We start from the raw sequence: 22,598 nt of genomic DNA on the forward strand, positions 1-22,598 counted from the left end.
GTGGAGAGCTAGCACCCCTGTGGTTTTGATCCAGCCATTTATGCGATGAGAGAAGTGACTCCCAAGGGAGAACCACCAGGCACCCAGCTGCAGTCTGACTCAGCTTTGCCCAACTTATGCTGAACGACTTGCCAGTAATAAGAGTACTCCATGCTCAGAAACCTTTTCAAAACTTCACCGCCGACTCCGCCATTACATTACACAAAAAAATTCTGATTTGTATAATTTCCCCCAGCTTCCTTCTAAATGCTCGAAAAGGTGTTCAATTAAAAGTCATTCTGAACATGACCTGAAGACCTCAGTGAATTAGTCAGTCTCAAGTTCACCAAGAAACCCCCTCCCCAGCTCCATTTTTGTGCAAAGGCCCAGAAAAGTGCGCTCTGTGCATGCTCAGGGGCACTTTGCCACTGTTCCACGCGCTCCCCGACTGCTTTTCTCGCCGAGAGAAACTGGAAAGCACCCCGGCCGGGCGGTGCGCCCTTGGCGGAGAGGCCGCACTGCAGAAGGGGCGGGACCGTGCACCTCCCCTTGAAGGAGGCGGCCGATGAAGTCACTGCCGCTCGGCCCGCTTCAGGCATCGCTGGTGCTCGGTGGTGGCGGAGCGGCGGTGGCATCGGCTCCCCGACTGCTCGCAGGCACCTGCCGCCCGGAGCTTCACGCGGCGTCCCCAGGCGGCCCTCGCCGGTCCCGCCCCCCTCCGTTTGCGGTTCCGAGGAGCCCTGAATCCCAGCTGAGTCGCGGCGCTTCTCTGCGCGAACCCCCGGCCGAGATGCCTTCGGACCGGCCTTTCAAGCAGCGGCGGAGCTTCTGTGAGTCCCACGGCTGGGAGGCCGGACGGTGGCACTTGGAGGCCGGGGAGAAAGCCGGGAGGTGGGCAGGGAGGAAACTCTTGGCCCCGGAGGCGCACCGGAGTCGCCGCACCCCTTCGTAGCCGCCCACCCCTAAAAATGGACCAGACCTGTGATCTGGAGTAGGGGCGATGTAGCTTCCCACGGAGCAGCTCATAAGCTGCCGTCGGGGTTTTTTGCGCCCCTCCGAGTCCTGCCTCTTTTCCACCGAGGCGCTTCTCCTCCTGTCCCCCCCCCCCCTCAAAGTGCTCCCTCTTGCGGATCAGTTGTGCTACTGGAGGGGGGGCGTCTTCACCCTTCCAGATATGCCCCCTCCTCGGTAGATTACCAAATATTAATTCAGGGCAGAACCTTGGCACTGCCAACCTAGGAGGGCACGGAGACCTGGTTTGCGCCATTCCCGGTTAGGGTCGCCACCCTCCCCTCGTCCAACGTCAAAACCAGACAGCTGAGAGCATCTATTTTTCAATGCCGTTTTAGCAGACGCTTCAAAGGTCGCACCCTGGAGCTGGTGGTGGGTGTGTTTGGGTGGGTGGGGGTGTCACTAAGCACGCCCTTTGTCTTACGATAATTACAAGGTGCCCAAGGGGATGGAGGAGGGGGGTGGCTGGCTTTGGTTCGCGGTGTCAACAATCGCCCCACCCCGTTTTATGGAGGCCTTGTCGCTCCTCCTCCACCATCTCAGGGGGGGGGGGGGAGCAGCCCTTCCAGGGCCAGCAGCTGCTCTGTTATGCCCTGGCCCCCTCCGGTGGCATCTGGAAACTCTCCAGCCAAATTGGGGCAGCTCCCCGCGACCACCACCAAGTGTCTGTTCTCTAAAATCCCCGGGGGTGGGGGGCTGGCACGTCGGAGCTTGCCCAGGAGGGAGACTCTTTGTTTTGCCTGGGCGCTCAGGTTCCCTGCTGGTGAGCCAGGAAGGGCAAGCCGGCAGGAAGGAAGCCAAAGGGATTTAGCAGCCGCAGCAGCCTTACCCGAATGGTGATGTAATGCCTGCAAATGAGGGTGGCGGGATAAGTGTTCATGTGGTCTAGCCGCTGCAGTGATGGTGGTTAGAGAGGCAGAGCTGTGCCCAGATATTCCCCCCACCCCTGCCATGAAAAGGCCACATATTTTCTGCTGGAGGAGGCATTTGAGAAAAGAGCTCTGCTGGACCAGAGCCACTCTCCTCCCCTCTGGTGGAAATCTTTCCCCCTTCTGATGGGCTCTGAGCAAGCAAGCATAGTCCCGCCTCCTCTGCTAAAGCTTTGTGACTTCACATGGGTCGCTTGTGTATAGTGTGGGAGGAAAAAATCTCTGTTCAACTGTAACTTCTAACATTATCTCTCCTCTTCACTCACAAAGAGAATCCAGACAGAAGTAATGCAAAACTCTTAAGGGAAAGTTTACAGATTGTTTGCCCTACAGTTGAGCTTCTTGGATGATGATTCTGGGATAGGTACCATTTGTTTAAATAGGTGGGCTTTGTATTCCTTGTAAAGTCGAGTCTCCAGTGTTGTCAGGGGAAGGTGACCTAAGGCTGCAGTCTATACACCCTTAGCGGAAAGGGACAGTGCAGTCCTCAGCAGAGTTTGATCTTTCTGAACCTGCTGACTGTAATTTGGAAGGGTGTAATGATGCTTAGACTTGTACTGTAAGTCCCATTCAAATGCATAGAAACTTAATTCAGAGTCAGTATGCAGTGGATCAGAGAACACATGTCAACAAAAAAGTTTGCTCATATTGCCCTTACACAGGAGACACATTACTGAGGATCAAAACGTTGCAGAAATTTTGTATTTTGGAACATTTCACACCATACTGAGATGATTATCTACCTTCATTTGAATGATCTATTCTTGAGTAGTGTATATATTTTACAAAAATACTTCTCCAACAGTTTGAATGATGCCTGTTATTTGTGTATGTTCATGTGTACACTTTCTGTCACTGCCTTTCAGAGAGGGTTTTCCCCCCCTTGGCCCAGTTTGAGAGACCTGCTTGTTTCCCTGTTATGAACTCTTCTCGTGGTGTAGTGAACTTATTTTTATTCTTCCATTTCTGGATGAGGACTGTGAAATGAATTTGGAATCTGCACTAAATTTAGCATGCTGAGAATTTAAATGAGAATCTTTGTTTTTTAAAGAAGTGAAGTTTCTGGTCCCTATTAATGCAGAAGGATGCTTGGAAACAAGTAGGCTGTATCTGGTGATAATAAAAGCCAGAGAGAATCAGCAGAAAGTTTCTCAGGGGGAGGGACTTACTGCTGTTTACATCTCCTTCCTCAGAGTTTCACTCTTTTATTGCTCTCTTAATTCAGTTTCAGCTCCCCTAGCTCTTGCCAACACATTCTAATTGGACTACCTGTCAGTGGGAAACAGAATAATAACATGCAGAATGAAGAAACATACCAAACTGACAAAGCTTGTTCTGATTACAGAATTACAGTCCTTTTAGCACAGGGGGCAGTGAGAGCACAGCCCATTGGGAAGTTCTCTGACTCAATTCCTAGTGAATGAATCTGCAGGGAACACTACCATCCGCCTGCTTCACCTGTGTCCAGGGCTTTCAGATGGCCAGTAGTTAGTGAAGATAAGTTGAGTTATTTCAGCTTCTGCTGCTATAAGCAGACAGTTCTTGCAACCTTATGTACGAGATTCTGTGGAAGAATGGTCATATATTCATTTCATTAAAGAAAATGGCAGGCAATAACTTTCTTTTGATCTTAAATGTTGGTGCTTGTTCATTTTGCATTTTACATATATGAATTGGTAAAAGCAGTTGTTCAGCCCACAAAGATCCACTGTAAGTACCGGTGCGCTTCTGGGCTTCCTATCAACTACTTTAAAAAAAAGTCAGGCCTACAAAAGAGACTTGGTAAGTGTCAGCTGGTGAAGACACACTTGCCACCTAACATTTATGTATTTATTTGATTTCTGTCTTGCTAACCCACTTCACCTTAGTCTCTTTTGGAAATCTATTTGCTTCCAAGTTTCCTTCCAAGTTTCCATGATTTCTATGGCGTTCAGGCCAAGAGACTTGAATTCTAGAAGAACATCTTTTGTTCTAAAGGATCAAATCTTAGCTGAAAACACTTTTGTTGTATAAAAGAGACATTATCTCAGATGCCGGCTTATGAGTGAGCAGTTAGCCATGTTTGACTTGCAGCCTTATCTGCTCTTTTCCTGTTTAGGTTTATGCTTTTTAAGGACCTTCATGATGGCTATATTTTCTATCTGCACAGCTCTAATCTTATTTCCACCCTCCTACCTTTCAAATGGTCTCTCTTGCACCCGTTCACAGATCTTTTGGTAGCTGTTGTCTTGAGAAGGTATCGATAATGGTGAAAATGATTTAATGATGTATTCCTTTGAGGAAGTGCAGACTGGTTTATAACAAACTTTCCAATCAATTCATAACTGACCCACAAAAATGATATTACTGCCTTACCTGCTTGTGCTAATCTTCATACTGGGAAAAGTTGAAGGCAGCAGGAAAAGATAAAGACCCAACATGAGACTGATTAACTCTACAAAGGAAGCCACACCCCTCAGTTTGCAAGACTTGAGCAAGGATGTCAACAATGAGAGTGTTTGGGAGGATATTGATTCATAGGATCACCATGAGTTGGAAATGACTTGATGATATGTAACACACAATACTCATAGGAGTTGCAGAGGCTTTCCTTCCTAAAGTCAATCCATATTTTCCTATTATAAACATGGAGATTATGAGGCCCAAAGGGAATGAATTATTGGACTGAAGGCATCCATTGAATTTTATCTGAAATTGGTTTGGTATCCAGACCCTATGTAATCAAACTTGGACAGAGAAGCACTTCAGAAGCAATATAAGTACACTAGTCCCCTCTTTTCCTGAGATTAGCTACCTTACAACACATACTTCAGTCAAAGGGGTTCTGACTGTTGTATAGAATTGTACCACTAGATGCATTGTGGTGTGGGCTCCTTCCTGTGTTAATTAAATCACACTAAATCAACATTTCTGAAAGGCTGGGGTGTCATTCTATTGTATTTCTGGTAAAACATCCTCTGTTGGTCTGGTATACTCACATCATATTCAGGCACAGCCAAGGGGTAATGCAATAATAGAGGGGCCCTTAGAAACTGGATTTTTCTCAGTGCTGTTCAATAGGTAATTTTCTTGTAAACCAGTCTGTAGAATTTTTTCAAGGGCAAAGCAGTGCTGCTGTTTCCTATTATACTGCTTTGGCAGTGTGTTTGTCTTGTACTCTAAGCATTTTGCAAGCACACTTGAGAATACAATCCCTGATCTGAGCTAGTTGCATACAGCGGATTGACCTGGGTTAAAACCTTACCTTGACTCTAAGACACTCACTGTTCCTTTTGCTTGCTTCAGGGAAAGTCACCTCTCTTGATGGCAGCTCCCTGTGTTTTCACAACTGTATGTGAATCAGAAACTGAACAAATCAGTAGTTCCCATCACTGTGTTAGGAAAATGCTGCACCTGTTGGATTTTTAAAAGAGCATGAAAAACAATTTGAGAAATACAGATCAGTGATCAGCACGCATTGTTAAACTGTTGGTTTAAAAAAAAGTAGTATTAAGGCACGTCTTTTGTATATAAATGTAAATTTGACACTTGTGAGAGCATAAGTCCAGCACTTCAAGGGTTGAGTTTCTAACAAAGAGAGATTACCAAAGAGAATGCACTTCCTACCTTGAAACTGTTAGGAAACCATGCTAGAACCGAGAGAGAAAGAAATGCCATTTATTACATTTTTAGCTTGCCTTTCCAGAAACGCAGGGTGATACAAATGGACATGTCCCTCATTTTATCCTTGCAGCAGTCCTGTGAAGTATGTTGGGCCAAGAAACAGCAACTGTCCCAAAGTCACCCTCATGGTAGTGTGGGGATTTGAACCCCAGCCTCATCAGTTCTAGCCTCACATTGAAGCTGCTACATCACATTGGTTCTCAGTGGTCATATCTTATGTTAGCACCTATAAAAGTAGAATATTAGTGATCTACCTTTAGTGACTGGGTGGACAAAAAAGAGAGAGATTATCAAGTGCTCTTTACCTATGGAAAAACAGTGTATAGCTCTGCTTGTTCACCAAAATGATCCTGAGATGTTCTTCTCCAAGGCCCCTTCCACACATGCAAAATAATGTTCTTTCAATCCACTTTCATTGCACTTTGCAGCTGGATTTTACTGTGCGGAATAGCAAAATCCATTTGGGAACAATTGTGAAAGTGGATTGAAAGTGCATTATTCTGCATGTGCGGAAGGGGCCCAAGTGTCTTCACAAACAGATTTGAAGAGGGGGCAGGGTAACTGGGGAATAGGGCCTTTGCCATGATAGCACCCCCAGTCTCTCCTTGGACCTTTTCCTGCTAGTATTTAGATGCTAAGACTTAGTTGATTTTGAGTGGCTACATTGGTAGTTCAGCTTATTTTGCTGTTATTCCTCACTCTTGGCTTATCTGGTGCCAACCCTTGTTTATTCTGTTTGCTGATATGGCTACTTCAGCCTCTGCTGAACATTGTTTTACTGTTTTATAATGGCTTCAGATTTTTCTTTTATTGTTTCTGGTAATTTTTATCCATTACTTTGAATTGGGATGGTCAGACATAAGTGGTTCAAAGAAAGAATACAGATGTTGCCAGGAACTAATTACGTGGTGGATAATATAGCGGATTGCAGTGCCAGAGCGTTGAAGACAACTAGAATAGTTTGTTGTTATCCAAGAGACTCTCCTCCCACATCTGATTAACGTCAGGAAAACAAACATGAGATTTGCTTTTGCCTCTTAAATATGAGATTGCATATCTGCTTCAATGTACGGAAGGTGATCATATTCTCCAGGAAAACCAGCCAGGCCTGAAGTTTGAGTGCCCTCACAAATGCTTCATGTGGGCTTCTCTTGTCAGGGACAGCTGCTTCAAATGTGGAGAAATGGGAGAGGGCAGTTAGTTCAGCCCCTTTCCGCAGTCATCGTGTTTGAAAGCAAACAGGATTAAAATAAGTGCAGGGAGCTGGGACGCCAGGGTCAGGCGAGGCAGCTGCACCAGTTACGTATTTCTTCCAGCTTATTTTCCACATGCCCTTTTGGCTCCCTCAGCTGACTGCGTTGCTAAATACTTTCTGGGAAGGAGAGGGGCGTCAACCAGCCAGTTCTCTGTCTGGTGCTGGGACCAGCGTTGTTGTTGTTGCTGCTGCTTCTGCTTCTGCTTTGCTGGCCAAAGTAAGGAGCAGGAAGCAAAACAAAGTGTGGGGAGGTCAAACATGCCCCAGCTTTTGCCTTTCAGTCAACACAGTTTCCAGCAGGGGGACAGGCCTGCAAAGTTAGGGCCCTCAAATGATTTTGTTTACAAGATGCTTGTAAGCTTCCCTTCTGTCTCCTCACATGTCATAAGTCGAGCCTGGCTTTTCATGTGTTGCTGAATTCCTAGAGAGAGTCTCATCCAGTGTTGTAAGACATCCTTCCCTCACAGACTTTCCACTACCACAGTCTTTTAAAACTTTTTACAGCTCAGATGTATTTTTCCACTTTTTTGTTTCAGTCCATTTATGGCCGTATTTTGGATATAGTCCATAAACCTTTTGTTTGGCCTGTTTTTATTTCTGTGCTTTATAAAGGACAAACAACCCTTGGCTATGTTTATTTGGTTCCAGCATAAGAGCTGCCAAGGTAAAAATTGCACAGTCTCTGCCTCCCAGGATTGACTCACTACAGTTTGTGTTGTTCCATTTTGCTTGTTGTCATCCAGAGAGGTAGGAAAGGTGCACAGCTGCATCAAACATCAGGAAGGAAGGGCGAAGATTAGCAAGAGCACTGTATCCAGTCACAGACTTTAAAAAAATCCACAGATAACATAGAAAAATGGTTTGGTTTCTGAGGTTGACCCAAAGTATTAAAAAAAACCCCAAAGAGTAAGAAAAATCTTAATACCACAGGGAAAAACAACATAGGCATCCTATTGTGCCTGAAAATCAATGTTTTATAGAGGTTAGAGGACCAGACCAGGAACTAAGAGACCTAGATGTGAAACTGCACTCTGTCATGGAATCTTGCTGGTGACCTTGGGCCAGTCACTGTCTGTTTACCCTGTCTCACAATGTTGTTGTGATGGTAAAATGGAGTAGGGAAGAGTGAGATAAGTGGGGAGGAAAACAAAGTATCTAAAAAATATTGTACCTGTTTGTCTTCCCTACGAGAGTATTTCTACTAGGGCAAGGGTTGAGTCCCCCTTCCCTGCACTGCAGGCCAAATCCAATCATACACACCCCACATGGCTGCTTCAAATTTAACTTATAAATTAGGCAATTCAATAATAGTCCTCTGTGTGACATGCAGTTTGACAGATATTTTTTTAAAAAAACAGTTACTTAGTAATATAATATAATCCATATTATATTATAGGTACGTTGATATTTAATAGCTGCATTCCTTTAAGTGACAGTTTGGAATAACTTTTTGCCAATAATACAAATGTGTGTTCTTCAAAAGTGGGACTCATCCAGGCTGGTTAGGTCACACCTTCTACTGTTCAGGTAGGATCATCCAGATTTTTTGTATACTCGACTGGACTGTAGATGGCCATCTTTCTACCTTCCACAAAAAGCCATTCGGAAGCCAAGGCCTCAAGCAGACATCTCGCCTTGTCCCATGCCAGAACAGTCTGAGAAAGTTATAACACTGGAATTGGTTACTCTTGGATGTTCTTCTGGAATTTCTTTAAAGAGATTCTATACCTTTTATCTCTTGCTACGTATTTAAAGATCCCTCTAGTGGACACCCCTCTCATGGCACTCCACTCAGGTGCGATCCATTCAAAGGATGGTGAAAACGTTTTGAAGGACCAGTTGGATTGCAAAAATGAGGTGGCCCTCATGAAAGTACAAGGCTGGTTCCATGACGTAAGAACTTCAGTGGCCTTGTCCAATTTCACAAGAGCAACTGTGGTGTGGACTGATGATCTCCAGCATGATCCTGAAATAGACCCCACTACCTTGCGGAGATCCCTATTGAAAATAGAGAGAGCTGCACAGTTTGTCACTGCGTTTGTGGGCAACATGTAACTCTGCGCAAGAGCTCAGACTGCTAACTTCCTGGTAAGGTGCAACCTTTGGATCAAGAATTGGAAGGAATACCTTAACCAAGTCTAACTTAGCATCTGAAAAATTCGAAGGAAACTTTCTATTGGTGAGGTGACTCTTGAGAAGGTGCTTATTGAAACTAAAGAGAAAAAGAAGGTGATGCCTTCTTCATCCTCTGCATCAACCAAAGACAAAGAAAGTAAAGGCAAGAATCAATCTTGTTTTCGTTCCTTTTGTCACTACACAACTTGAGATCAGAGGGGATACAAGTCTGCATGGAACAACTCTTTCTGAGGTAGAAATCAAGGGAAACAATACACATCTAGAAGGACAAATGGGTATGGAAAAGGCTATATAATTGAATTTGTCATGATCTCCCCTCCCAACACACCCATTTCAAAAAGCACCATTTCCAAAAACAGAACAGAAAGCGACAATTTTGAGGAAGCTGTACATCACCTGATAAACATAGGGCCAATAGAAGAAGTTCCAATGGAAAATCAAGGGAAAGGCATCTACTCTCCATTCTTCATGGTACCCAAGAAATCGGGAGAATGGAGAGCTATTCTAAACCTTAAGAAATTAAATCTGGGGGTACAGAAGAGAAAATTCAGAATGGAATCCCTCCGATGTATCCTGTAAGCCATTCATCAGCAAGACTTCCTGACATTGTTAGACCTGAAGGAAACTTACCTGCATGCACCCATTCACCTAGCTTCCTGGATATTTCTTTGTTTTTGTACAAGGCCCTCCACTTTGGACTATTCACGGCTCCCTGAATATTTACCAAGATACTGGTTGGTTTGGTGGTGCATCTTTGTTTGCAGGGAATCCATATTTACCCAGACCTGGATGACTTATTAATTAGAGTGTTGTCAGAGGAAGTTGTCTCCAGGAAACATAGGAGACCATTCAGGTATTGGGCAAACATGGGTGCCTGATGAATGATAAAAGCTGCCTTGTGTTGTCAACGGCTTTCACGGCCGGAATCACTGGGGTGTTGTGTGTTTCCGGGCTGTATGGCCGTGTTCTAGTAGCATTTTCTCCTGACGTTTCGCCTGCATCTGTGGCTGGCATCTTCAAATCCTCTAAAGATGCCAGCCACAGATGCAGGTGAAACATCAGGAAAAAATGCTACTAGAACACAGCCATACAACCTGGAAACCCCACAACACCCCAAAAGCTGCCTTGTTTCTCAGAAATAAATTTTACATTTAGGAGCACTCATCAACAAGACAGGTGGCAAGATTTTTCTACCAATGGAGAAAAGTCAGAAGATATGGACTTAACTAGAACAATCTGTCTAAAGGAGTCGGAGTATCTGATGAAGTTGTCTACACAGGACTATTCATATTTTTTGAGGTTTAGAATTGCTCTACCGTAGACATGTTGTCATGGGGAAGACTGCATGCCAGATAGCTGCAATGGACACTTCTTCCATTCTTGAAACAGATAGCAAGGAAGAAACACAGAAATGTCTTTCTTTGACCCAAGGTGGTGGTGGACCTGCCCAGCACATCTGACCCAGGGACCACATTGGGACAAGTAAATTGAATCATTGTCACCACAGACACCAGTAAAAGTATCTGAGGGTCCCACTATCTAGATCAGGTGGCCCAGGCATTGTGGTCTGACAGAGAATGCAAAAACAGCATTAAACGACTGGAATTAAAGGCAGTCAGGAATGCCTTGCTAACATTCAACCAGGCCTGGAAAATGCAATTCACGATAAGAACATGCAAACTAAGTTAGAATGTTGCAAAACCCCGTCTTTCCACTTGTCTTGTTTTGCTCAACCTGGATGCATGTGACTTTCTCAGATGGTGCCATGACCAAAGGTCACATGACCCTGCCCTTGTTGCATAATAACTTGATGTCAGGTGGGCCGGGTTTAACAAAATAAACAAATAGCTTTCAAGTATCTGTTTCTTTTCTTCACATTTCACCTTTGCAACAGCCCTGCAGATGAGACCAGTGTTATTATTCCCATGTTGTAGACAGGAAACTAAAACTATGGCTTCCCTTAGGGACCCTACCCAGTGAATTCTTTTTTGTGGTGAAATTTATGCCGGGTGGTGGTAGCGTTGTTGTGGTTCACAGTCCACTCTTTTAACCACTACATGAGCTCACTAGCAATGGGTTGTAACAGTGAGCAATATGTAGCCTTCAGTGAAGGGATGCCTGGGGACAGTTCATTTTCATGGCAAAAAAGACTTGAATGAGCATTATATCCAATTTTTTAAAGAACTCTGAGAATATATAATTTATTCCATTCTTTCACAACATCCTCTTAGAAGTTTGAATGTATGTTTTTTCTTCTCGAGTTCCTTTCTTCTGGTCCCTAGTATAAGGGTTGCAATTTGGCACACAGTTATTTGTATGCAATCTGGTTGCAATGGGAATTCTGCATAAACAGCTGTGCCCAGAATTTTAGGTCAAATAAATGTTTTTATAGGGGAGAAAACATACAGAGGAACATGTAGTGGTCTGAAGCACTTGTGAAACTAAATCCTAGTTGACTAAAACATTTGGAAATGAGTCATATTCTTCTTGTAAAATTATTTCTTCTCCAGAATAACCATCAGTGATATATATTAAATTTTCTGGTCATGAGAGTACCATGGCCATCTAAACCAACATTCATTTTTCAGCTAGATTTGAGTGCATAGCACCTTAGAGATCAAAAACCTGACAAAGGGAGCTTTGACTTTCAAAAGCTCAAATTTTGTTGGTCTCTAAGGTGCTGCTGGTTTCAAATCCAGCTGTTTTACTGTAGACCAATATGGCCACCCCCTGAAACTTTTCAGCTGTTCCATATGATTCTGAGCAGAAGCAGGCCTTGAAGGCAATTGCATCCTCACCCTTTGTCCAATAATCAAGCTTCAGTGACATCCCTCTAAACATGGAGATTCCATTTAGCCATCATGACTAACAGCTGACCTCTGTCAGGTTGATAGACTCCATTTTATGTATCTGATCTTCTTTTAAAGTCTTCTGAGCCATTATGATGAATATATTATGTGGGAATAGATTCTGTATGTTAATTATAGATTACAATCAGAAGTGTTTTCTTTCATCTGTCCTAAATCTACTTCCAGTTTTAGTATCATGGAAGCAGGATATTTTCTCCATATGCTTTCCCCATATCATAAATAATTATTTGTTTATCCGCTGCCATAAACCCCAAAATCCCCAATATTTTAGTTTTTCCTCCTTGATCACTTTGAGTGCCCTTTTGAATATCTTTGCCAGCTCCATGATACCCATTTTGAAACAGGACAGTCACTTTGATCCCTTTGAGAAAGAATGGTGGTGATTTCCGTCAGTTTTCCTCTCCCACAACTGACCCCTGTTCTATTTCTGAGGGTCCATCGGCTGCCTCTCTAGGAATAAAATGTTTGGAGTCTCAGTGGACTTTGGTAGGAGATGGAAGTGGGGAAAGTCCTGCTTCACAATGCTGCTGATATTTGAATAGACAGCACTATTCCATAAAGGCATTATGGAGAGCCAGCTTAGCGTAGCAGTTCTAGGACTAAGATCTAGGAGAGCCAGGCTCAGATCCCAACTCTGCCGTGGAAGCTGCTGATTGACTTTGGGCCACTCTGTCACTCTGTTGAGCTAACCTACCTCATAAAGCTTTTGTGAGGAATATAAAATGGAGGTGGGGAGAACAACGTAAGCTGTTTTGCATCCCCATTGGGGAGAAAGTTGGGGAATAAATGAAATAAACTAAATAAATTTATGCTTTATTAAATTTATGTTTTTATTCAAACATATCCTGCCTTTCCCCTTGTCTCAAGGTGACTGACTGATACTGGCTATTTTATTTTTCAGTCCCTTTCCTGTAATGCCTACTGCAGCATCCACCTTTACTGTGCTGCTGCTGACATTTTCATTGAGTTACCCAGCTCACCCCTAAGACGGTCACCTCCTTGCAAATCCCATCGGTATACATGGAGTAATGAATTTTTGCCCTAATGTTTAAATTGAATGTTGTGGATAATTTTATTACCCACTCGTTTAGTTTTTTAACATTCTGCGTAGGCTTTCGTCATCCTGAATAATTTTGTTTCATTTGGATGGCCATTGCTCTCAGTAAGAGTTTTCCTTGAGCTCCCAAACCTCCTAATTGACCATCACCCTTGACCTTGCTTCTCTTTGGCTTCAGTCTCACTTCCTGTCCCCAATCAAGCATTCCAAAGTGAATAACTGACTGTGTAGAAGGAAGATTGGGATTGTGCCTACTGAATGACCTCTATCAATTCAGTTCTGTGTCTCATTTTCCCAGGGACCTTCACACCTTTACCTTCCTGCATGTAGATTCCCTAAAAGCAATTTGTTCTCTGCAAAATGAAAAGGATGGATCATAAGTAGGAAGCATTCAGCGAGGTATGCCAAAGGGCTCTCACGCAAATGAGACATTGAGCACACAGTTGAGCAGGGCCAGCAGGTGCAGCTGTGAAGTCTGTTTGTGTATACCCAGCCAACTCTCTCTTTTGTTGAACTCTTGGCTTTAGGGATTACGCAGTCAAGTTTCCAAGATTAAGAGATTCCAAGGTGCCCCAACCATATCCTCTTGCTTATCTTGGCTTATTTACAGTTCACTGTGTTCTCTGTTCTCTAGAGCTGTTAACATCCAACATGGCAACTTGTTTCTCTACTATTTGAAAGGTGAAATTGAGAGCCCCTGATTTTGCCTGTGGTTCTGGACATGTCAGATTCTGTTTCTCCCACTGACATAAATTGGAGATCAGAATGCATTCAGGAGGCCATTGTCCTACGATAAGAAAGTACTCAAATCCACAGGATGTTGTTGGTGCTTTCCAGATGATTATAGTCAGTTCTGTACCAACCACAGAATTAAAATACACAGTAAATGGATGGTTATGTTTGTGGTATTTGTTATTGCATGACTTTAAATGTATGATGTAGACTTCTGTCGAGATTTAGGTTCTTTTTTAAAAAATCCTTTTAAATCATGAGGAACAAGACCCCGTAGACATGGCAGCAGCTACCCTCACTAGGGTTATATCAAGGATGAAAACAAATGGCCAATCTGTTGCTGAGAAAATGTCCTGTTGCTTGTTAAATGTCCTGTTTATCCTAACAGCTATGCAGTGTGTAATGCAGTGCAGAGTAAGAGCTGGGTTCCAGTTTTTTCTTGTTGAAGGTGGAGGCAGTTTGCAGTGATGCATTGACTCCTAGTTAAGAAATTCACTAGTTTTGGGAAATGGACACTCAGTAATGAAACCTGTCTGTAATGAAACCCATTAGGTCAGCTAAACGGTAGTGGCGGCCAGAGGGCTTCTTAACCAGTAAGCAGATAATGATTCACAAATTCCAGTTCTAGAAATTGTGCAGATGATGTGATAACTTTATTGGGATCAACTAGCATTTGGAATTCTGGGTGTGAACTTTTGAGTCATAAAGGACTTTGTCAGCCAGGGTTGCAGGGTGCAGGAAGAAATTTGATGTTTTTGGGCTCTGCCTTGTATGCTACATTTGCAAAATGTTTTGTCCATGTTGTGCCTCTCTGGATGGTAAGATTTTAGCTCTGCAAGTGCTACTCAGATTGTTGTCCGTGTGTGTTCATGAAGAGCAAAGCAGAGGAGCACTGGAATGAATTTTGCAGGTGATCAAGACAGTGCAAGAGTGTGATAACCCAATTACTTTTGTTATGCTTTATCTTACTCTCTTTTGGCATATAAGACTTGGGTCACTTGTTTGAGCCGCCTAACTTCCTGCACTTTAGGATCAAAGTGTTCAGTGCACTTGTTTTGTTTTTGCTTTCTGTTGGCAACGTGAATCTGGATGTGCCTATGTAATCAATAAAGGGACAGATGTATTGTGGTTCCTCTGTATTTCCTTCACAACCAACAGTTTGGCTAACAGATGTCTTCAGCAATGAGCCACTGTAGCCATCCTGTTCCTAACTAAGTTTGGCAACTGCTCTCTGCTCTTGTGGTTCATTGAGATTGGTAGAGGCTGCCAAAACAAGGTAGGCCTCTATTGTAGTTTTTGTGCCATAGCCGGAACCTCCATCACTATGCTCCATCACTATGCTACAACCAGGCTACAACCGGGTTCCTCCTGTTGTTGGCATGCCCATCTCTTGAAATGTGCCAGCTAAAGGAGAATCTCTTCTGCTGATCTGTGTCTGTTTCAGGAAGCCCTCAGGGGAGAATTGACATCTCCCCCATATACACACCAAGCTTATTTTAGCTGCTAGAAGCTGCTGTTGTGAGGCAGAGGTTGGGGGTGGGAGTGGGAATGAGAGCAGTGGCAAGATGCATTAGGACCACAATGCTGAGGAAAGGGAAGTCAACTCTTTCCAGCTCATGCTGTTTCTTGGCCAAAAATGCCCTCTTTAAGCCCCAGTTAAAGACAGTGTTAGATGCACTTGAGGGCAGCTATATTTCCCCTTCGAAAAATTGTGAAAGCAGCACAGAAGATGAGGTGCTTTTTGTTCAGAGAATGGCACAAATAGAAAGAATACCCCCACCACCAGAAGTTTTTTTTCCAGTCACAGTGCTGCATGCTATTTGAATTCCAAGAACCAGACAACATTTCTTGTGGTGTTACCAGTTCAGCCTTTAGTTTGTCTTTCTGTGATTAGGGAGAAACTTAAAAACCTGCATAACCTGCTAATGTCTTTGAACTTTCTCATGTGCTATAAACAATCCGTCCATCTAAAAATCTTTAATGAGATTAGGGTGACTTTCAGAAACGTGGAGTTGCAGAAGCCATCACAACTAGCTGCCTTCTAACAAGATGGATTTACTATATCCTAGCATCCTACTGAATTGTATTTTGTGACACCCAGATTATCGTGTTCTGAAAACAGACAGGGTTTAATGTTTATAATGACAGAATAATGTGGTTAATCTTCAAACAGTTGCTTAGCTGAATTTGAAAATGTGTGTCCTAATTTGTTAAAAAATATTGTAGGAAGTTAAGGGACTCTGTTTCGGTATTTTTGGTATCTTTGCCTCATATTTTGGTAGCCTGTTACAGATATGGTCAGTTAACTTGATGCTAAAATACTTTGGGAATTAGAGGATCATGTGTCTAAAATCTTCTTCACTTGTTGCTTGCAAATGGAAGTAACCTTCCACCGTGTTTCCCGAGGAACTCTCTGTTCTTAATTGAGAACATGAGAACCATAACAAATTCCCCCCACAAGGTTAATATGTTATCGCCATTGCTGCTAACACTGAAATCTCATTGCAAACACAGTTCTGAGCTCTTTGTCTTCCTAGCTGTACCTGGATAGGTGGTGACTGTTGAGAACCCCATGACTTATATGTACACAGGATGGTTTTGTATCATTTACTATGGAGTAGTCATTATAAAAGGTGTTCTGCCGATTTAGACCAGGAAGCCTTTTATTTCAAAACTCTGCGGCCATCAGTATCCTGCCAGATGTCATGCTCAAGAAAGAAGCTTTCAGCTACGCACACACACTGCACATAGATGCTGCTTTGGCTGCAGCATAAAAGTAAATTTAGCAGCTATGTGGAAGTCATTGTTTGCTCTTTCATTACATTAGTGAGCATAACATTCCCCTCCCCAATTTGTTTAGAGGTTCTCAGAGAGCAAAACCATTGCTGCCTGCCCTTAGCAGAGTAACATGTTTCAGTATGAGATGGTTGTTCTTTTCTACCAACTGTCAGGGAGGAAAAGAAGGCAACAAGCCAAGCCAAATCAACTGGGGAGAGGAGTAATCACATTCTATGTTCACTTTGCCTTTCTCCCCAACCCCACCCCAACTTCCTTTTACTCCTATTGAATGTTGCTTCTCCTAATTCATGTGAGCTGAAACAACATTATATGTCAAAATTGGGGGCCATCATGTTTCTAGCTGACATGTTCCTGTGTAACATAAACTCTGGTCCTCTCTCTTAGTACAGTATCTGTTTAGAAGGTCATTCAGTCTGGTCTAATGACTCTTGGTCCAGTCATAACATAGAGGCAAACTGTGGGACTGAAGATGTCCTATCTTTTTTCCCACAGCTACTTCCTTTCATCCACGGAGATCATGAAGATTTTGTCTCCTTCTAATCCCAACAAAACAATGAATCATCCATTAGGAATTAGGTCAGACCTTTTCTTCTCTATCCTGTCTTTTCTTACTCTTTCTTTATTCTGCCTTTCCTTCTTCTTGCTGTCGAGGGCATCAGGCAGACATGTCAATTGCTTCAGCATCTTTTATGATCCAAGATTTGGTTTATCATCTGCTACATTTTTGTGTAGGAAGCTATGCTATTGTAGTTGATGTATTTATACCAATAACATAAAATCTATCATGTGTGTTTCAAGATGGTTGTGAGTTATGTGGGGCTTAGTTCTTTTTTTTTTTTTTTAAATGCAGATTTTAAGTCTTTTAAAATAAATTATAAGATGACTTAATTGTCTTTGCTTCCTTCCCAACTGAAAGCTGCATAATTCACAAGGTGACTTTTGTTTCTAAGGATTTTGTTTCTAAAGCAGAATTTGAAGTGGGCATTTTATTTTTTTGGTTGCCTGGATCTGAAGTGCTTTCTGAGTCTTCGATTCTTTATTATTTATATCCTCACATCGATCCTTTGATTATAAAAATTGATGTGTATAATTTGAACTAAGGAATTTTTGGTATGTTTGTGATATGTCAGCTGACAAAATATGTGTTTGCAGTGCACACAGAGGTGATGCATAGATTGCAAATAACTGAGTGGTTATAAAGGCACAGTGGTGTCAAGGTGTATGTTTGGATTGGCTAACTACTCATAAATATGCTCCTAGAGTGGACCAAACCCAGTAAAATTCTGTTTCAGCATCTGTTGACATTTTATGTGGAAAAGGCCAGTGAGGAAGTCCATGCTGAAAATTTGTTATGAGCTAGAGGGGTGTAGCCATTGTCTACAACTTTAGTCTCCTTTGCATTAGTTGATTAATGCACCTAAATAAGTACTGTACCCAAATGCATAAAGGTTTTTCCTTCAGCTCACAAACATAAGTCTGTTCTTCAAGCCTTATTAGGTCACCTGGAAGTTTTGGCCAAGGTCTTTCAGGTTCATCCCTTCCATCAGTAATAATACTGACCTGGCTCAGGTGGTTATTGAACCCTTAAGCACTAATAAATACTAGGTATTATTTACTACTAGATCATGATCAACAATTTGATGGGCAGGAGGAGAGAGGTCTAACCTTCTATATCATCATCACTGCCATGTTGTTGTTCTGCCAGGGGGAAAATATCTTCAAAATGATACCTAGAGTGTCCAGTTGAGCTAGTGTGGGGTAGTGGCTAGTGTCGGACTAGGATCGGTGAGACCCAAATTTTAATCCCTGATGAGGTCACATATTGATTCAGTCTTTCTATAGTACCAACAGAAACAGAAAAGGCCCCTTAAAAGGCAGCAAGAACAGAACAAAATGTGGTGATAACAGACCCAAAGGTTGAGGTGACCGTTGCAGATACTCCTGTGACAAGTATTTGACCTCCGAAATGCAGAAAAGTCCAGACTGGTTTAAGTGCCTTCTCAAAAATTAATCTGTCTTTCCCCCTTTTTCACAGCGGATCGTTGTAAAGAGGTGCAGCAGATCCGAGAGCAACATCCAAACAAAATTCCAGTGAGTACCAAATGTTCTCTATGGGTAGGGATGTGTTCGCATGCATGCCTCTTGTGTGAATTCTGGGACATAATTGCACAGGGTGGCCTGTTTACCTTGTCATTGGCCTTGCATGCTAGCTTCCTGAATCTTTCTTTCGTGCATAACTTGTTGACACACTTCACTTCTGTCTGGAATTAAATACCACTTCAGTGGCTGTTGTGTAGTTACTAAATAGTAGCCTGTAGTACATGTCAGACAGGTTCTCCCAGAGAGTTTTCTTCTGAAGTAAATTGTGTAAACCGGGTCATTAAGGGACCAACTCAAACTTATTAGGAGCTGATCTGTCATAAACAAATTTCAGTTGTGCCACGTGTATCATAGATTATTCATACATAAAAGGTACTTATTTTATTAATTTAATTAAATCATTATTAATTAGTATAAATAACAATTCAAATTTAGTGTGTGAAGCTATTGGTACAAGTTAATATCAATATTAACATAATAAGGATTATTTAGAGCATGTTTATTAACAGAAGTACCATTCCAATAGCTGTGTTCTTTCCCATTTTTATATTTAGATGAGTGGGTCTTTGCATAATGAGACAATCTTGTCAGCTTTTAGTTAAGTGCTAAGGGATGGGGGAGAATCCAGGATTGAACCCACACACGGGACTCACTTTTCCATCAGAACTTACATGGGCAAGTGAAGCTTCTGAGGATCAGCTGACTTCACACCCTTGTTCTTCTGCCCTTTTCCAAATCACACTCACTGGTCCTGCTCCTATAAAGCTTGAGACTGCAGAACTAGCCAGGCCCAGACTTCAGAGGCAGCAGCTGGAGAAAAGGTTACCAGGAGGGATACATGCATCAGAGCAAAGCATCCTCATACAGAGAGCTGTGTGGGATTTGCTTCCCCCTGTGGTGCTGGGCCTGTTTCCAGCTGCCATGGCTTTGAGAATGCTGACAGCGAGCATCTTGTCCACCTCCAGTAGCCCAACTGGGTGTACCTTACAAACTGTTTGGTCAGGACAAAGAAGCTATGACCACAGCATTCTACTCTGCCATTCAGAGGGATAAAGAAGGGTACTGTTCAGAATTGCTTGCTTGGGATGAGAGCACCATTCTGCTATAGCTCCTTTACGAATATAAGAAAGAGCCTGCTGGATTAGACCAGGCTTCTGAATGGGCAGGCTCTCCAGGAAACATCCTGTGCATTTTTTTCTGGATAATGTGATCATCTTTCCTTTTTTGCCCTCAGCTTCTGTCTGGCGCAAGTACTGAAAGAAGCCAATGAAATAGTGTGGGATGGTAGTTTGAATGTCTGACTAGGATCCAGAGACCTGGGTTCAAATCCTCATTTTGCCATTATGTTTGCTGAAGAACCTTGGGGGAAGGATTGTATACTAGTTAAGAACGTAGAAAACATTATTTTGTCAGTCATACCAGTGATTCTAGAATTCTTGCTTGGATCTCTTGCAGTTTGTGGAGGAATGACCTGAAAGGCTGTAACGTTTGAGCTGAATCATATGGTAAACAATCTATGATCAGTGGAGAATCTCCATAGTGGCACCAAAGAGGAATATGCTTTGTGCATTACCATGTAAATGTTTTCCATGGCCTCCACATGCTGAGGCAAGGACTTCAGCTGCCATAGCTACATACTTTTAAGATTCTCCTTATAGCCATGGGTATTAAAAATTCAGTTTTGCTCTTTTATAAAAATGATATCTCCTTGATGCCGAGCTGTGACACACAAGTCATAAATGATGTACTTTTGGAATACACATTGTTCTGAGTGGCAGTGTTATGCCTGTTTGTTTTTGTTACAATGTGCTCAGCTCCTCCTTGTAGTTCTTTCCTCATGTGGTACCCCTGAGTCTGCTTAGTGACCCAAAGTTCACCTTCTGGTAGAGTCAGGTTGGATCTTCTCAGGAACTGAGAGGAGGAAGCCAGGTGCCCACTTCTACTTTTGTCTCAGCTGCACTGGAAAGCATAGCATCTCTCCCCCTTGATCTGAGTTTCCATTACTGAACCCCCCCTCCCCCTGTTTTCTCTCATTGGTTCTGGTATGACTGAAAGCCATTTGAAATACCTTGAAGACAGTCTTTTGTGCATGACTTGGCAGTATCTGCTTGAGGCAGGATTTCATTCACATGAATGGGTGAAGAGCTTAATCAAGATTTGGCATTCTGACTCACTCCCATGTGACTCTTAGCATATCATCTGTTCTTGTCTTAGTCACTATTTACCTACTGAACTGATCAATATTTCCCAGAATGTCCAGACAATTCCTGCAGAATGATTCCCGAGAATGAACTAATCAGCTCTACTGCTTAAAATTGCTTTACTGATAACTTGTTCCAAAATTGTTCCTACAGTCAGGACACAGCTGTAAGTGTTCCATTTAGAAATGTCTTCTCTCAGGGACTCCTTGGCTTCTTAGCTTTGCAGCTCTTAGCCATTAGTTCAATTAGGGGGGCAGGGGGAGAGATAGAATCTGTCATAGGTGTGTCAGTGAAAAGTCACTGCAGACTTCTTCAAAGAAGGAGAAGTGCATTTGCAGCCCAGTCCAGACTGGATTGGCAGGCTGGGCCACTCCATCCATTCCACAGGGCTTTTGTGGCACAGAAATCCTAAAAAAGTAAAAGAACACTCACAGAAGAATCCTTAAGAATAGGGGGTATACCATGAAAATCATGGCATATCTCTGCCGGTAGCTCCGCCAGTGCACCAGGGCCGACTGGGAGTTCATCCCCACCCCCGGAATGCCCCTGGCTAGGCCTGCACAGCATGGGTGATGGAGACAGTTTTTGGGTCAGGTTCTGCGGAGCCACATGGTGCTCAGTCACCCAAGTAAGTTGCTCCTCCATCATTTCAACAATATCCTTCACTTTTCACCATTATTCTTTCCTGGGGGTTCACTTGTGTTTAAACTGGGTTGTCAACTTCTTGGATGAGATCTAGAGGACATTATTTATGACCCAAAAATGGTGGTTGGGGAGGGGGGAGGAGACCTTAAGCCTGCAAGGCACTGATAGATTATCTGGAGGAGATTCGTACTTGCCGCAAGCTCTTGTACAAACTTGAGTCAGTTCTGGCAGCTCCGTTACCAGACTCATTACTTTTTATACAGCTTGCCTTGTTTCAGCTGTAACTCTGCTAGGCTGGAGTTGCATCACCTCTATGTTCTTGACATTTCCAGGAGGCTGCTAGAGTTCAATAACAGTGCTGTAGTAGAAACATGCCATTTTGCTTTCTCCCAGGTGTCTTTCAATCCTGGGCTGCTGAAACAGTCTTGACAGAAATCCTTGAGAAGTTGGGCCTATTATTGTCACTTCCAGACACTTGCCAGCTGCTGTCTAACAGCGAGGGGTCCAGCGCAGCCTCCTCTCCTTTCAGTACAAATATTTGTGTCCTCTGTGGGGGTGGGGGGCGGGGAGGGAGAGAGTGGGATAACTAAAGAAATGTCTTCTGTTGTTTGTGTCAGACATCAGCTATCTGTGAGCCTGGTGAATGGAATGAATTCTCAGAAAGAGAGCTCCCAATGCCAACTTTATGCTATTTTGTTATTTGCCTTCCCTTTTTTTTTGTTAGTGGCCCAAATGGATTTTCTACATCCGAAAGATCGGCTTTAATCCACCATCAGTTGCATTTCTGAAAGACACTTGAGCGTTATCTGTGGCTACAAGTTTTCTGTCTTTCAAATGTGACTGGGGTTTTTTTGTAGATGAAATTAAACTTGTTAGGTTTTGAAGGATGACTCATTCTCTCTTCATCTCACTGATCCAGTATCCAGTTCTCTTTCCTCTCAAAATCTTTTCTATGGCGAAGGATGAATGAACATTTGGGGATAATTTTGGTTCCAAAATGCCTTCCATCTGGTGCACATGCTTGAAGCTCAGTTCCTTTCCTTGCCCATTTTGCTACCAGGATGGTGGTGTATTTGTAGAGGGTGGGCAAAGAAGGGGATTGGGATCTGTGAGTGAATGCCTTCTGAGCCTCATTTCCCTTCATGGAAGTGGGTCTGAATTTCCCCTCCTCCTTTGACACCAAAAAGATCCTTTTACAGGAAAGTGATAGGCTAGATGACC

The 22,598-nt window shown here is 43.0% G+C and overlaps 1 protein-coding gene across 1 annotated transcript in view; it reads left to right on the forward strand.

Annotated features, from left to right (window-relative positions):
* The first annotated feature begins 522 nt into the window (after positions 1 to 522).
* MAP1LC3A (microtubule associated protein 1 light chain 3 alpha) overlaps positions 523 to 22,598 on the forward strand; it is a 34,163-nt gene continuing 12,087 nt past the window's right edge. The window contains exons 1-2 of the mRNA XM_048498544.1: positions 523 to 809; positions 18,467 to 18,522. Coding sequence (XP_048354501.1) covers positions 545 to 809; positions 18,467 to 18,522 — 321 coding nt within the window. The 5' untranslated portion in view covers positions 523 to 544. The remainder of the gene's footprint in view (positions 810 to 18,466; positions 18,523 to 22,598) is intronic.

The sequence above is a fragment of the Sphaerodactylus townsendi genome, linkage group LG05 (genome assembly GCF_021028975.2).
Source record: "Sphaerodactylus townsendi isolate TG3544 linkage group LG05, MPM_Stown_v2.3, whole genome shotgun sequence".
NCBI classification, from domain to species: Eukaryota; Metazoa; Chordata; class Lepidosauria; order Squamata; family Sphaerodactylidae; genus Sphaerodactylus; species Sphaerodactylus townsendi.